This window comes from Neophocaena asiaeorientalis, unplaced genomic scaffold (assembly GCF_003031525.2).
Source record: "Neophocaena asiaeorientalis asiaeorientalis breed wild unplaced genomic scaffold, Neophocaena_asiaeorientalis_V1.1 scaffold464, whole genome shotgun sequence".
Lineage (NCBI taxonomy): Eukaryota > Metazoa > Chordata > Mammalia > Artiodactyla > Phocoenidae > Neophocaena > Neophocaena asiaeorientalis.
The window spans coordinates 1266220-1282624 of NW_020174569.1; the positions used below are offsets into that span (position 1 = coordinate 1266220).

Here is a 16405-nt window from a genome sequence, read left to right on the forward strand (position 1 = left end):
AACAAACAAAGCAATGGTCATAATTCAGTGTAGACCATCTGGAAAATTGTCTCTCATAAATAAGGAAAAATGATGATGGATTTTACAAAATTGTTCTTACTCTTATGGGAAACATCATATATGGGTGTCCCTAGCATGTTGATGGAGGCATTCAATGGACATCTGTTGATTGAATAAATACATAAATGAATGATGACTGACTGAGCATATCAACAGCTTTCCTTAGATATCCTCAACTGAGTCCATCTAGGGATAGCACTAATTTTTAACACAAGTTAGATAAAAAATAGTTATTGTGGTTTTGTTTGTTTGTTACCTAGAAAAGGACATATTTCCAAACACAAGTACCTTTCATCACCCTAGAATGGAATATCCTTTAGAAATAATGCAGAACGGTGAAAAGTAAGCACATTTGGTCAGCCTGAGGTATGGACCATATCCCTTAAGGAGTAAAATCAATCCAGCATGCATTGCAATTTGGAATCATGAAAAGACACAAAATCTCAGGTCAATCTGTTAACATACAAGAGTCAAAATACTGCCTGACTGGAAAGGAGAAGCCAACCATTTAAATTCCCTCAAAGCTCTGTGATGACTTAGATGGGTGGGATGGGGGTGGGAGGGAAGTCCAAGAGGGAGGGGATATATGTATACATAGAGCTGATTCACTTCATTGTACAGCAGAAACTAACACAACATTGTAAAGCAAATATACTCCAATTAAAAAAAGCAAACAAACAGAGTATGTCTGCTATCTACATTTGTGCTCTATGTTTTCAACACACGTTATTCGCCCTAGGATTATATAAAAATCCTAAATTAAAATTCAATCTAGTAACAAGCTGGCAAAACAAATAAAGCAACGTTGGAGTTCTCCAGATGCATACTGATTGCAGTTCATAGAATCACAGGGCTTTAAAACATCCTAAGAATTAAGTTAATATGTCCTTCCATACCAAAATTACCCTGTAATTTTCCTTACCCATAGACATTCATTTAATTGAGAGAAAATTGATAACATATTTTTGGTTTTAACCTTAACAGAAGAAATTTCACTCCAATCTATTTTTATATTTAGCCATTCTCATTGTGAAGAGATTCTATCGTAAGGTTCTTGAGTCACATCTGATTACAATTTTAACATGTTTATCATTGGTTTTTGTTGGTGGAAAATACATTTCTTATATTCCTTATATTTGAATACTCAAATTATCTCTCAGTATTTTCTTCTATGGACTAAATAGCTTCTGCTTGCTTCACAATTCTGAAAATTGTCCTAATTCTTTAGCCATTTGGTGTTTAACATTATTAATTAACATAATTTTAGGTTTTACAGAGAGTTCCTAGTTAATAATTTAAAAACTGGTACCATTTAACCCAGAAGGCTATACCTATCATAGACAACACTATTAACTTTATTTGCACTATTTCTGTAAAACCTCATGTAAATCTAAATCAAATCTAAGTCTAAATCAAAACCTAATGTAATTCTAAATCTAATCAAAATCAAAGTCTCTTAACATGATATTTATTGGGCATTCGGAATGTTAGGACTTTGGTTTCAGGAAGCTTTTTGAAAATTAGAATGTTCTTAGCTTGGCTGAAGACTATTTTGTTTTACGTAAAAAAAGAAAATTATTCTCAATGTGAACATCTTTTGAATCATAAATATGCTTCTTACCTGTGCTGCTGGATATATTAACATCAATACTGATATCAGATATTCCTCCTCCCTTCAGAGATGCTACACATGTGTATGTCCCAAAATCCGTGAATTTTAAATCAATGATGTCCAAGTTTGTCGTTCCCGGGGAGACATCTGGATCAGTCTGCGTAATAACCATCCGTTCAGAACTTCTTAATGGACGACCATTTTTAAACCAACTAAATGTTAACTCCTCAGAAGGAACAGCTTCTACTTGGCAAGATATTTTCACCTCACGCCCAATCTGGATGTTGTCATCTTTGTGATAAGGATCTGGTGTGATCCAGAATCGTCCTTTTTTTAATGCTAAAACATAAAAATTTCGTAAGTTATTAGTGTTACTTTCATAATGTTAGGGATGCATTCACTCTAGGTAGTCATCTCTGGGCTGAAATAAAGTAAAACAAAATTAAGTAAAATGTACATATGTTTCTTCAGTTTCCAAGTAGTGTGCATATTAATAAACCTCATTTAGGTAATTTAGAAATAATCTAAAGACCTAAGTCACTTAGACACTCTAAAACTGATTTTTATAAATTGGTTAATATTTTCCAATAATATAAAAAATGCTTTAAATCTATATATGATACTTAAACGTTGTTGCCATTGAATTTTGAACAAATGATGAAACATGTTTATATAAAGTCATTAGGTAGTAGAGTTAAAAATAATTATATGGATCATTAAGTCCAATTCCTTACCCATGTCATACTTTAATTATGGTACAATTTCCCAAATAACTCAAATATTGCACAAATTTCATATTAAAGAAAATTCTTCTAAGATTGTATCTACATGCTGACCAAAACTAGTTTGGTCAGTCAGTTCATATTCATGAGGTATTTTCAATAGTAGTGAAATAACCTGAATTGAAAGAAATACTTTTTTCAAAAAATTTGCTATGATGGCTCTATTCCACCATTCATAGATGTCTCTAGTAGAAACTGTTTGCTGGCTATTTCATGCAGATGGCCAAAAGAACCTCTTGGCAGATGGCTTGGAAAACATGCTGTGTTTGTATCCTAACAGCAGTGCTTTCTGAGTCTAAGGTCAGTGCTGTTCTCACAACCTGTGTCAGTAACGATATCTACCAGAAACTGCTGGGGGAGCATCTATTGGCTTCTTAAGGGCTCCAGTTCTGAACTCTGAATGATACCATGTACTCAATTTGGAATAGAGTTTGTTCCTTTTTATGGCAGTTATACTCATATACCCATCTTTCTCTTTTCCAACATCCTACTCATGCCCCTCTCCTTTAACATCACCATCCCTACATGATGAAACGTAGCATATGCAGTGAAACATAATTATCATTCACTTTTACAATTAAACCTAAATATATGATGACACTGACAAAAGTGACGTGAATTTAGAAGACCTGAAGATATTGGAGGCCTTCTAACTGCATTCTGGGTAAAATTTCCTCAATTTAACTTGATTTTCCTCAGTCCAATAAAGGCCAGGAAATACCATGGAAATCTGTAGAACTATTTAAGAATGCACTAGAGATTAATACATTTTTAAATCTTAAAAATATTATTTTAATTTTCTTTACTTTTCAGTCACAAATATTTTCATCTGCTTTCTTGTTTGCATGTTAATAAGGAGAGAGAAATGAGTATCAAAAGTAACATTTATATCATTCTTTTTATTCAAGAAATATTTATAGGGCTCCTGTTCAGGACTAGGCACTAGGCAAGGACCTTATAACATGAGATGAACAAAACAGTCATAAACTTGACCCTCATGTATGGCAAATTGTGTACTCATAACTTATAGTCCAGTTTATCTACCCAATGCATATGACACCTATGTCTAAAAAAAGATATGAAATGTTTTATAAGTTTGAAGAATTCTGAATCTCAGAGGAGAATCCTCCAAAGTATTGTTTAGAAAATGCACAAAGCTTCAGTCTTAATGAAAATACCGAAAGACAAATATTTAAATCACATTCTTATATTGTTGTTTGTTACATCTTCCAAATGCAACTTATGAAACTTATTTATTCCCAACCATAACTTTATCAGTATATGACTTTAGGATGAAATCAGGAGAAATTATGGCATTCTATTATGTACAGTCATATATTTATATTTTAATAGGGTGCTGAAATATATGACTTTATATCTAGAAAAGGAAATGTGCTGAAAATGTCCATATCTGGCTACTATATTTAGTATAATATACTGTGCACATATAATTCAAATGCAATTAAATTTCTGTAGCACATAGCAAATTATAAGATCATAGAATGTCCTTTACTTTTTTTTAACAGACCTAAAAAAATAGTATATCAAGGAACATTTACTTTTGTTAGCATTCATAACATTTAAATGAAAGTTTCCTTTCATTTGGTAAGAATTTTCCTTATCCTGTTTCTATAGAGAAATAATAAAGCTAAAAAAAGTTAAACAGATGATTCATACTTTTCAAAGATAAAAATTTTGTATATATATGTGTAATAGTTTCGTATGGGGGTACATTTAGGATAAATTCCACTCCTAAGTTTTATGTTGGTTGCCATATACAAATATGACAAAAAACTGATGTTTCAGTGATTAAAATTTATTGACTAGGCAGCTTTTGTTTTCTAGCTTTGTTTTCTGTACAGTGACATATTAAAGTGATACTGATGTTGAGAGAACTGCAAATTCATCAGACAAATTAGATTTAAACTACTAAACAATTCAAAAGCCACTGATAAAAAAACAAGAGATCAATATCTATGTTACATATCATGGACTGTTTTATTCATGAGAAATAACTTTTAAAATCCAAAGTTAAAATATTTTAAATATTATAAATCTAATAATCAATTCAGAAATAAAATTAAATATGATATGTAACTATATTTTTGATAGAAAGCAATATAAGCAAGTGGGCTTTTAAGAACGAACTCATTGCCACAAATATTTGTTGATCTCAGTATCAGACAATTCTATGATTTGGCCAAAGTCAATCATATTAGTCTTTCAAATGACATATTCTGAAAAGGAAAAGAGGGACAAGTCAGTCTGGCAAGTGAGCTAAAGATAGGGAATATCAGAATAAGTAGCATGGATCAATTGGAGAGCCATCTCTTTGAGTTTATGTTACTCCATAACAAAATATCTGGTTTTGCATACTGAACAGAAATGTTCTAAGGAAAAAAAAAAGTGTGTGTGTGTGTGTGTATGTGTGTGTGTGTAGCCATCTGACAGTTAAATTTACTTAATTTTCTAATTTATTTTGGCTGCTCAGAAAACTAAGAGCATACCCCTGCTAACTAGGCACAGGTGCATTAAGAACTTGAAAGCCAATTCTAGTTTTTCATTTCTATGTGGTCCGATATGGGCAATCTAATTTTTATGGGTCAAGTGCATCATTTATAAAAATAGGAGGTGATTGTATTATGCTCCCTCTGAGACCCATTGTGAGAAATAGCTTATTAACAATAGTGTAGCGGTTTGAAAATATGAAGTGTTTAATATAGTTAATCAACGGGGAAGCAGGTTTCTTCGTTTATAATTAAACACTCTTTTCAGTGAACAATTTATCGTAGTTCATGCAATGTTAAAATCATTTCCTCCTACCAGTTGATTTCAAATACTTAAAATCAATCTGCGATTAGTACCAGAGTATAACAGGGGTCCAACAGGCATAACAAGACTCTTGTAGAACTAAAGAAATTCTATGGAAAAAGAGAGGAGAAATCCCTTTCCCCAAATGCAATTTCTTAGCCTGAATATAGAAAATCCTGTAACACCAGCCTGAGATAACATTAGATTTAGCTTAATGTATCATAAATTGTGATGGATGAACCTCAAAAGGTACTTGTTTAGTCTGGCAATGCATGTAAAGAACTGCCATCAAGCTGAGCCTCTGTTCTGGATAATCAGCTTAGGAACACTGCAATATAACCCACAGCCTCCTTTCATAACATTGTGAGAACTGAATGCAATTGGCTCACATTCACTTTTGAGAGGTTACTTGCCAGGACATTCTAACTGCACTCACTAAAGTCCCTCTACTTTGAGATTTACAAAGGTGTTCTGCGAATAGAATGAAACTAGTGTATAAATGTAAGGCCACTGCAAAGATCTGGGTAGGGCTTGCTGCGGACCTTTCCCTAGAGAGAAAAGTGGATTTTTGCCTATGAATGACTAAAGTTCTAAGGCATAGTTCAATTATTTAAAATTAGATTACTTCTTGAGTTTATCCTCGAGCTAAAGACCACTGGCTTTGGAGAAGTCTAGGCTCATGGCTTCCAGGAATACAATATGCAGATAAAGACAAAGAGGAGGCTGTGAGATTGTGTCTTTCCTATAGCTATAGATTTAAAATGATAAAATGCACTGATTGTCAGATGTTCCATGAATTATACAACACATAATAGTCTGTATTAAAATAAAATTTGTAGATGGAACAAAAATAACATTAAATTAAATGACATTTTTTAAATGTTTTAAATTTTAATGACAAAGCATCTCTTTGGAGGAAGAAATATCAGGTGTCAGCTTCTGAAACTCTGTTAAGAATGTGTTTCAGAGGGATGATGAGACACAAACTGACCACTGACCACCATTCCAAGTAGATAAATTAGTTAAAAATCTCCAAATATATCACTTCTTACAATCTCGGTAGGATTCTGGTCAACATGAAACACTGGCAAAATGTTGCTAAGAAGAATGAATCTAGAAATAATTAATAGTGTAATCAGACAAATAAAAATTGATTTTCTATTCATGTATTCTCTGTTAAAGACAATAAAAATATCTGAGTGAAAAAAGTATTTGGTAGTCGTACTGGACGCCAACTGAATAAAGAGCTGGAAATATATTACATCAGCAAAGCAACCTGAGATAGTAAATGAGAGTATATAGATATAACCTGTCCTATTATAATTAGATGCTTATCTTTCTCCTCAAGGGGACTGTGAATACCTGGGGAGTGGGCCCATGCCTTACTCTCTTTTTTGTCCCTAATCCTGAACCCGGTTCCTTGTTATAGTTGGTATTCAATGGTTTTCTTTAAAATCAATTAAACTTGACAAAGCATTAACTTTACAGATTCTAATTGTTTCCATTCAGTCTGATATGTCTATGTTAACTCTGTTTCTGTTTGGTAGTCATGTTCTGAGATGCATAGGGGGAAACAGGATAGAGAAAAAAGAAAAAAAAAAGATGTCTTCAAGGATTTAAGGGTTTTGTTTTTGGAGCAAAATATATTTGATGAACTAACAGTATTAACATTGGGATATAAGTGAGGAAGGGAATTCTGTACAGAAAAACTGAGAAGACATCATTCCATCATACCTACTGACTAGCTAGCTTTGTGTCCCAGTTATATAATGTGCCAGGGACATCAGCTATCAAACAAGATATCAGTTACTCATCCCTGCTTTGTAAAGGAGACTGAATTTCATGCAAAAGGGCTTGTTCGCATGCTTTAGAGCTCAGTTGATAATTATTTCTAAGGAAATATGGAAGAAGGAAGAAAACTGACATCTAAACATAGTTATATTATCTAAAATAGCATTTGCTAAAACCTGCTTCAGAAAAATGTTAATAGGAATCATGTTAAAAGAAAGCAGAACAAACAGAGTTTGATGATTGACTATTTAAGTAAAAGTTCGTTTTTCTGCAGAACTTTTCAGAGCTTTGAACATGCTCATATGCACATTGTAACATTCCTAGAGGGGCCAATAATACTTAACAAAAAACCCTTTATTTGTGGAATATCTTTCAGGACTAGTATCTCACAGAATAAAGAGAATCTATTAGTTAATGAAAATCATTGAAATGACTTTAAAATTAGACTCCATTCTTTTTTTTTATTGAAAGCTGTTTTTTTTTTAACCAGCCCTATTCAAGTCACTGAACGTTATACTATTTTTTTAATTAATTAATTTATTTTTATATTTATTTTTGGCTGTGTTGGGTCTTCGTTTCTGTGCGAGGGTTTTCTCTAGTTGCCGCAAGCGGGGGCCACTCTTCATCGCAGCCTCTCTTGTTGTGGAGCACAGGTTCCAGACACGCAGGCTCAGTAGTTGTGGCTCACAGGCCCAGTTGCTCCGCGGCATGTGGCATCTTCCCAGACCAGGGCTTGAACCCGTGTCTCCTGCATTGGCAGGTAGAGTCTCAACCACTGTGCCACCAGGGAAGCCCCTAGACTCCATTCTTGATGTTTTAGTCATTTACATTATGAGCATCACAAAATGATAGACAAGATACAACTCTCTTCTGAAAATAAAATTTATAATTAAAAAAACTAAAGGACAGGGGAAATGTCTAATGGTGCAATGAATTTATAAAACATACTTCAGAGCCATCTAATAAAGCTATCTGCACTAACAGCAGTGTGGCTCCTCCCTTTCCCAAACAACCAGGATTTCTTAAAACTGAATTAACAGTTTGTTCCTATCTTGGAAATGCACATTTTGAAATATGCAAATAGCATGAAAAAGGAATTAAATGTATTAGCATCTGTATAATTTGCAATTATTGATATAAGCTAGAAAGACTTTAGCTCAGTTGCTTGAGGAAATAATAATTATATTTATTTATATTTTATGTTGTTATAAAAATGTATTTAAATTATTATTATGAGAAGTATTAAAACTTCTAGAAGATGGATATGAGGAGGAAGTTCTTGTTTTTTCTTATATACTGTTCAGCATTCTTATATTCACTTCCCTTTATCTAACACCACCAGTCGCCAACCTATAGTCTGAATGAAAGTTCATTAATAATGCAAGAACCCAAAACTCATTACACCCATTTCTTAAAAGTAGTTTAAAATAGCACCCCTGATAATTTGAATGCAGAATTAAATGCTTAAAAGAAGTTGGGGTTCTGTTTAATTGTGAAGTATCAAGGCTCTAATTATTTTGTGAATTTACTCAAAGCTAATTACTGCAGTTAATCATTCAAAATGTTCAAGCAAAGTATGGTTGAATTTTTGTCTTTTAATGTCCTTGCTCAATAGAATAACCGCAGGTAAGTATTTTGAGTAGAAATGAAAGGAAGAAAAAATCTTTTAGGGGGACATAAATTTTGCTTTTTGATGTAAGCCCTTCTTTGAGAGGTGAAAAAGAAGTAGACAAAATTCATATTATTACTATCATCATTATTATTTTGCCATTCTTATTTCAGCCCTATCTTAAGTAAGGAGTAAATATATATTAGCTATAAATTATCAAAGTGTCCATATAATGTCATAAATAGAAACAAACATTTTCATAGTATGGCTACTATGTAAATGGTATTTAACATAGTATGTCTTAGCACTAGTTACCTGAATAGGAGAATATTAATCAGTAAATTTACGTATCCTATGTCATTAAAAATCAGTAGGTATTTTGAGCTCACCTTTTCTATCAAATTAAATATGTCCCTTCACTATGAGAAGAAGAACGAGTCCAGGATGAGTTATATTTTTTATTAGTTTTTAGACTTAGGACTAGAAACAGCTATAACATGAACTGCAGCTTAGAAAAGCCTGTGCTAAACATAGTTCTTCTGAAGTCTTTTTGAAAATAGTACATCCTTAATATTTATGGAATTGATCATGTAGTAGTGAAAACTGGATGAAAATAATGAGACTAACAAACTAAAAATCGTTCTTTACTTTTTTTGCTTTCTTATTTTCTGTCTCAAAAGCTGTGGACTTTCTCCTTTCCAAAATGATCCTGCCCATCTGGCAACCTCTCTCCCTGTACCCTGATGACATGCATTCTTTTGGTTATCCACTTTCTTTTGAAGTTTCAATATTTTCTCTTTCATATGCTATTTAATTTCAGAGTAGAAAGTTGTTTAGGTCACATCTAAACTTAGAAGACATCCCTTAACCCTAATAATCCTACAAATTATTTGCAGCATTTTTCTTAAAAAAAATAGTGAAACACCAATTGCCTCCTTGTGTCATTATGCACTCATTCAATTTGACAGTTCACACCTTGGTTTTCACCGGTGCTATTCTGACACTGAAGTCTCAAAGGTTAGCAATAACCTCTTACTCAGTTAACACAAAGATATTTTCCAGTTCTTCTCCATGTTTATATCACAAGTATTTTGCACTTCATATCACTTTCCATTACTGATTCTTTCTTCCTTCTTGAAAATTCTTTCTATAGACTTCTATGACTAGGAAAATGTAATATTTAAGGAAATAAATTAGTTTGACTTTGCACCACAATTGTCATGACACACTTCCTAGTTCCTTACTTCATTTGAATTTCATCATTCAAACAGTAGTTGTAAAGTCAATCTTTGTTGAGAAAGGATCTTTATAAATTATTTTGTCATAATTGCAGATCACAGAGTTTTGACTTAATCTTCTACCTTCCAATTTGCTGCGCATGTTTGGGGACATATGATCATTGTTTGTTTTGTTTCTTGACACACAAAAGATTGCAACATATTCAATTTAAATTAAAATAATGATTTAATCATTTGAATATATTATTTCATTTTTAATATTAAAGAGCAAGGAAAATAACCTAGGTATGTTGAAAAACCAAATGAAAAATATCTGTACTTACTAGGAATTTATAAAAATGATCTTAACTATCTTATCATATTTTGAGAGGAGCCCAAGTGTCAATACCAATGACAAAAACCAGCTAAACATTCCCATCAGTGTGACTAAACATTAGACAGGTTTCTTCCTGGCTCTAGGTCCCTGGTCTCCCTTTTCTTAGAGCATTTAACTTTAGAAAACTTTCAATTGTAGATTCCTTCTCTGCTCCTTTGAGATGTAAATCTTCTACAAGCCAGAACTGGTTTTCTTAAGGACCCAGGAGCCATCCATCTAAAATGTACTGGCATACCTCAGAGATACTGCAGGTTCAGTTTCTCATCACCACAATAAAGCAAATGTTCAAATAAACTGACACAAATTTTTTAGTTTCTCAGTGCATATAAAAGTTGTGTTTACACTATACTGTAGTCTATTAAGTGCGCAATATAGCATTATGTCTAAAAAAAGCAACGTACATACCTTAATTAAAGAATACTTTATTGCTAAAAAATGCTAATCATCATCCCAGCCTTCAGCAAGTCCTAACACCAGCAAGTCCATGCAATGGTAACGTCACGGATAACCATAACAAATATAACAATAATGAAAAAGTTTGAATATTATGAGAATTACAAAAATGTGATACAGAGACACAAAGTGAGCAAATGCTGTTGAAAAAATGGCCCCAATAGACTCGTTTAATGCGGCATTGCCGTAAATCTTCAATTTGTAAAAAAAAACACACAATATCTGTGAAGCAAAACAGAGTGAAGTGCAATAAAATGAGGTATGCCTGTAATCATCAGAAGAGATAGTACTTCTAATCCCAGTTTCTATAGGAGGGTAGGAACCTAAGTTTGAAAAGACCACTTAGCAAGCAAAGATGGCTTAATCACATTCACCAACCTCCCCTAATGTCTTCCAGTACTTTTCCATTAGCTCATCCTAATATTTAAAAATCCTCCGTCTTTTGTTTCAGCAGAGTTACATTTAATCTCTCTCCTCTAGTGCAAGAGTCGTGACTCCTTTTGCAACAGTCTTGAATACAGTCTTCTTTGCTGTTTTATAAAGTGTCTGATATTTTTCTTTTACATCATTATGGTCTTTTACATTATAGAATGTGCATTATTGAAACAGATGAAAACTGAATAACTCTAGGAAATTCACTGCTACAAAGTTTCAAATACTAAAGAAAATAACGCTTATGGTCACAACACACACACACGTTGTAGTATGTTGTTCAAAGATGAAATGTTACATGAGTACAAACGTATTTGAGAGTTAAGGAGGTTAATTTAATCCCTTTATAAAGCTATGTTTCCTCCAATGTGGTAAGCCCTATTTAATCTTTAATGCCCTGCGGGTCTAGAATTTCTGATAATAGGCCACAGGACAAGACTCTGGGTTTGTGGGTTAACCAAAAGATGACAGGACTGCTAAAATGCAGTGTGAAGAGACTGACTCTAAAACTAAATACCTTTAATATGTATATTATAAAGAGAAATGTGTAATATTTCCCTTTTAAAAAGTACACCCTACCCTTGCTCTAGAAGTCTTTAAAGCAGATTTTAGAAATATATGTTATAGTTTTCCTTTTCTCTTTTTAATGAGAAAATTCTGGCAAATAAGCAGATGAGATAAGGTCAAAATGATGGTGGTATAGAAATGTTTTTATATCCTGTAAAATTGGTAGCTGGGCCATAAATTGGCTCTGATCTTTATAGGAATAAAAAAGAGGGAAATACTAATTTCATGTTTCATAGTATCTGTGAGTTCAAAATATCCCAACTCCTAACAAACAAACAACAGACAAAAAATATTCTTGGTCCAGAGATCTGAGTAGAATTTATCTCCTAAACCTGCATAAATGAGACACACAACAAGCAGCATTTTAACCACATCCTTATGATGATCATAACAATGTAATTTACAGAACTAGTTGTCAATCTGTCCCTCAATTACAGGACTGTTAATTACATCAATTTATACTGGAACAAAGGAGTATGGTCTAGGTGCACAGGTGTTCAGGCTCAATTCAAAGATAAATCGAAAGATAGTGTTTCAGTGAGTAATAAGCAGTAGCCAATACAGGTTTATAGTCTATGAGAATAACCCAGGGAGGTTATCATTGGTGGTCATGGTGCGAGGGTGGTATTGCAGATATTATATATTGAGGGTTATATGGAAATATCTGCTTTAAGTATTAACTGACATAGATGTAAGATTCACATACTCTTAGAAAGGAGAAAAGCCAAACTAGGATGCAAGTTCTGTAAAGAGATGGATAGTGGGATACCTATGCACAGGAACAAGACAAAGGTCCACATGGTACTGAAATCCAATGAAAATACAACTTTAAGACGTAAAACATGCTGAGTAAGAAAAAAATGGTTTCACAATATATCTCCCAGATCAAATCAACTGTTTGCATTACTTAGAGAATTGTTGGATATAAGCCAGTTCAGTGTTAGGACACATTTACCCAGAAACAATGACTTCTGTGTTGGAAGAATTGCTCTTAACTCATTCTTCAAGGAAATGATTAGATAGATAATAAGGCTAGTAATATATTAAAGGTAAGCCTACTATTTGAAACTAAAATTATGACATCTGTAATTTAGAGCATTAGTATTTGAAGTGTGGATCCTAGACCAATAGCAGCAGCTGGTCTGTCGGGTGCCCCTCCACAGCAAAACTATACTTCTTGGCGTAGGACCCAGCCATCCATATCTAAAAGGTTCACTGGGTGATTCCGATGTACTCTCAAGTTTGAGGACCACTGTCTTAGAAAACAATTATCCTTGGGTGTTCCCGACAGTCCAGTGGTTAGGACTCGGCACTTTCACTGCCAGGGCCCTGGGTTCAATCTCTGGTCGGAGAACTAAGATACTGCAAGACACGTGGTGCGCCCAAAGAAAACAATTGTCCATCCATCCTCCAGAAATGCAGAGCCAGAAGAGAAGGAGACAGGCCATCAGCTCATCCAGAGGATTACTGAGTTATTAAAGAGCATGCTAAAAGTGGCCACAGCATATCATTTTTCTTTATAAGGCCCTCAAGAAATTGTTTACCCTGATTATAACATGTGAAATATTATTAAGGAACAGCTCCTGCAAGTATCAATAACAACAGGGTCTAAATTGACCTCACACAGCTTAACATGTAACTACGTCCTTTCCACATAGCCAAAGCCTGAGGAAAGGTTCACAAAAGCACTTACTATTTTTAGGTTTCTTCACAAAATGACAAAGATGTTAACAGTGGCCAATATAAAGTACTTTCCTCTTCTTTACCTAAGAAATTGTAACTCTTGAATTGTAACCAAATATCATGTAGGAATATCTAAAAAATGATTATGTTCATAATTTGTGACTGAGAGATTGATAGCCCACCAACTTTCTTCTGAGAGTCAATGGCTTCAAAGAGAGTCAATGTAGCTAACAGTGAAGAGTAAGTATTCTGAGGTCAGACTGTCTAGGTTTCAAAATGATTTCATCTTTTATTAGCTGTGTGACCTTGTGTAATTCACTCAGTCTCCCAAATCTGTAAAATGGAGATGATAATAAAATTAATCCATGAAGCTCTGAGTATGCTGATACCGCCACTGAGTAAGCAAATGGTAGATGTCAGCTGCTTTCTATTCAGTGTCACCTGAGCACTCACAACACATCTATTGCTCTGCTTGCTGCCAAAAAAGTGCAAAGATGAAGAGGCTAGTGGTGGAGAAAAGCATAGAAATAAATAATATTATATACAGAGCAATAAAAGACAAAGATTCATTGTACTAGGTATTATGGAAGGGAACACTTAAAAAAAAAAAAGTTAGTTACCATGAAGGAGGCAGGGAAAGCCTGAGAATTAGGGAGGAAAGGGAATACAGGGGATTGAAGATGCTGAGAGGTGATTTCAGAAAGATTTTTACTGTACCAATAACTGGGTCTAGTTCAGCTTTCTCAAACTCTAGCAAATCCCCTCATGATTCCACAAATTGTATTTCTCTGTGATTTCAACCATTCACATCCATTCTCCTCCAGAGGTCTCTGAGGATACAAGTTTGGTCCTCCTTTCAGGGCTAATGTCTTAAACTGTGCTCCTGATCTCAGCCCGAGCTCTATATGGAATATCGCACACCTTCAATTTTCTGCTCTCTTTTTCTCTTAACTTCTCCCTCACCTGAGGCCCTTCCCTTATATCTATAAACATGATCAGAATCTCCTCGTTAATTACAACAAAACAAAGCAACAACTAAATAATGCAGAGAACCTGTCTTCAACTTCTTTATCTCATGGGAGTTACTTCTTATTCACTCTCTTTTGTTTTCTTACTGTCAAAACATTAAGATATAAACCGCTCACCTTTAATTTCTTCCAATTAGATTTGATTCCCACCAGTAGCACAACTTTTAAGGGTTGACCGTTTGTTTCTAGCTGTCAGACGGACTCTATTTCCACTTCCTTTGTCCTGAATCTGTGCTCCTCTTTTCTCTTCTCTGTCTACACTATCACTTCACAACTTGCTTTTCCATCCACAGTTTCTGTTTCAGCACAGATGCCACCTTAGTAAAACCCTCTGCACCCACCTCACTAAGTTATACTTGCTTATTTCCAAACACCTGCTAGCTTTCTATGTGATGCAGCACTTCAGAGTCCATGGGCCTCAATTAAAACTTCTTTTATCACCACTTTAAGGAATATCTGTGTGACTCTCCTTTTTAACACTATTTGCTTTCTGTAAATATAGTCTATTAAAAGAAATACATATTTGAGATCATACTATATGGACCAGGCACCTTTATTTGGAGGTCCACATGAAATCTGGGAACAAATCAATGAGAATTTTATGAAGCTGTTATTCTAAAGATCCTCTCAAAATTTATTCTCCTGAATCCACTCCTTTGACCTAGGTGATGGAGCAATACATTAGCCTCATATGTTTTGTTTCATTACATGATAACAAAATAAAGGATTAATTTAAATTTAGCTGATCTGGAAAATATTTCCTTACCTGAACATCTGGCACAATTCTACTTTCTTTTTTCTTTCCTTTTTTAAAAATAAACGTTTTCTTACAGCAAATTTAAAACTCATTCAGTTGGAAACTCAGAGAAAACATTTTGGATTTACAAAAAGGTTTTTCTGTTGAAAATATATCGTCTTAGGGCCACAACTTTAAAAGATTAAGCTTTTTAAAAGCATTTACTCTAAAATATATTACATACATCCCTGTTTTTTTAGGAAAGGAGTTGAAACATAGTTTTGCATTTTCTTGAAAATTTGAGGGCTATCATCACCAATTTACTTAACTCATAGTTAGACACTAAGTACTACTAATTATGACAGAATTACTTTTTTTCTTTACTAAAGGCTACAGACAGGTATGTATTTTTAGTCTGTGTCAGTTTCTTTTTGGTCTCTGTTATCTTCTTTATTGATGACTATCAACTCTTATTTCCACTATCAGCATAGAGTTCGTGTAACAACTTTTATTCCTCTCCTAATTTGTTACTTCATCTCTTTTCCCGAAGATATACATGAGGTTTATCGCAGGCAGTTGTGCTCTTTCTTTCCATAGTTATATTTTCTGTTATTTTGGGGTTTTCTTTTGTTGTATCTCAATTCTTAGTTGTGTTCTTTTGAGTTGGTATGGTTGCTGTATATGTGTAATTATCACTTTGCACTCTCTACATAGTGGGACTTAACATAATTTAGAGGTTGCTGCTTACTTATTTATACCTTGCCATATTCTAAGAAAGATCTAAGGGACTTACAATATTTATTGTTAATATACTGCATCTTGCAGTAAAAACAACAAGAAACAAGGAAGCAATGATTAAATCAAGTTAGGAAAATGAGACAGAGCCAGAGTGAAGTTGATATGAAAAATAAATACAATAAACCTCTATGTAGTTATTCAATCGCGGCAAGACAGAGATTATATACTAAACATTATAGCAGCCAAAATAATGAGGAAAACATAGCCAATTATAAAACTGACAGTATCTTTAGAATAAAAACAAAACAGCTGTACAAGAGAAGTACAACCATTCCTATGCTCCTCAGAAAAAGAGTAGAGGATAGAGTAATGAATAATATCTTTGAACAGTTTCTTACGACAAATAGGGAACAACTTTGGAAGGCTATTTCTTTTTAAAAAATTGCTCAGTATAGGCTTAAAACATCAAACCAAGGGGAATTCAGCAAG

General features: G+C 33.7%; 1 protein-coding gene across 1 annotated transcript in view; it reads right to left on the reverse strand.

Moving 5' to 3' along the window:
* MDGA2 (MAM domain containing glycosylphosphatidylinositol anchor 2) overlaps positions 1 to 16405 on the reverse strand; it is an 803556-nt gene that overhangs the window by 219020 nt on the left and 568131 nt on the right. The window contains exon 7 of the mRNA XM_024757993.1: positions 1682 to 2011. Within this exon, the coding sequence (XP_024613761.1) occupies positions 1682 to 2011 (330 nt within the window). The remainder of the gene's footprint in view (positions 1 to 1681; positions 2012 to 16405) is intronic.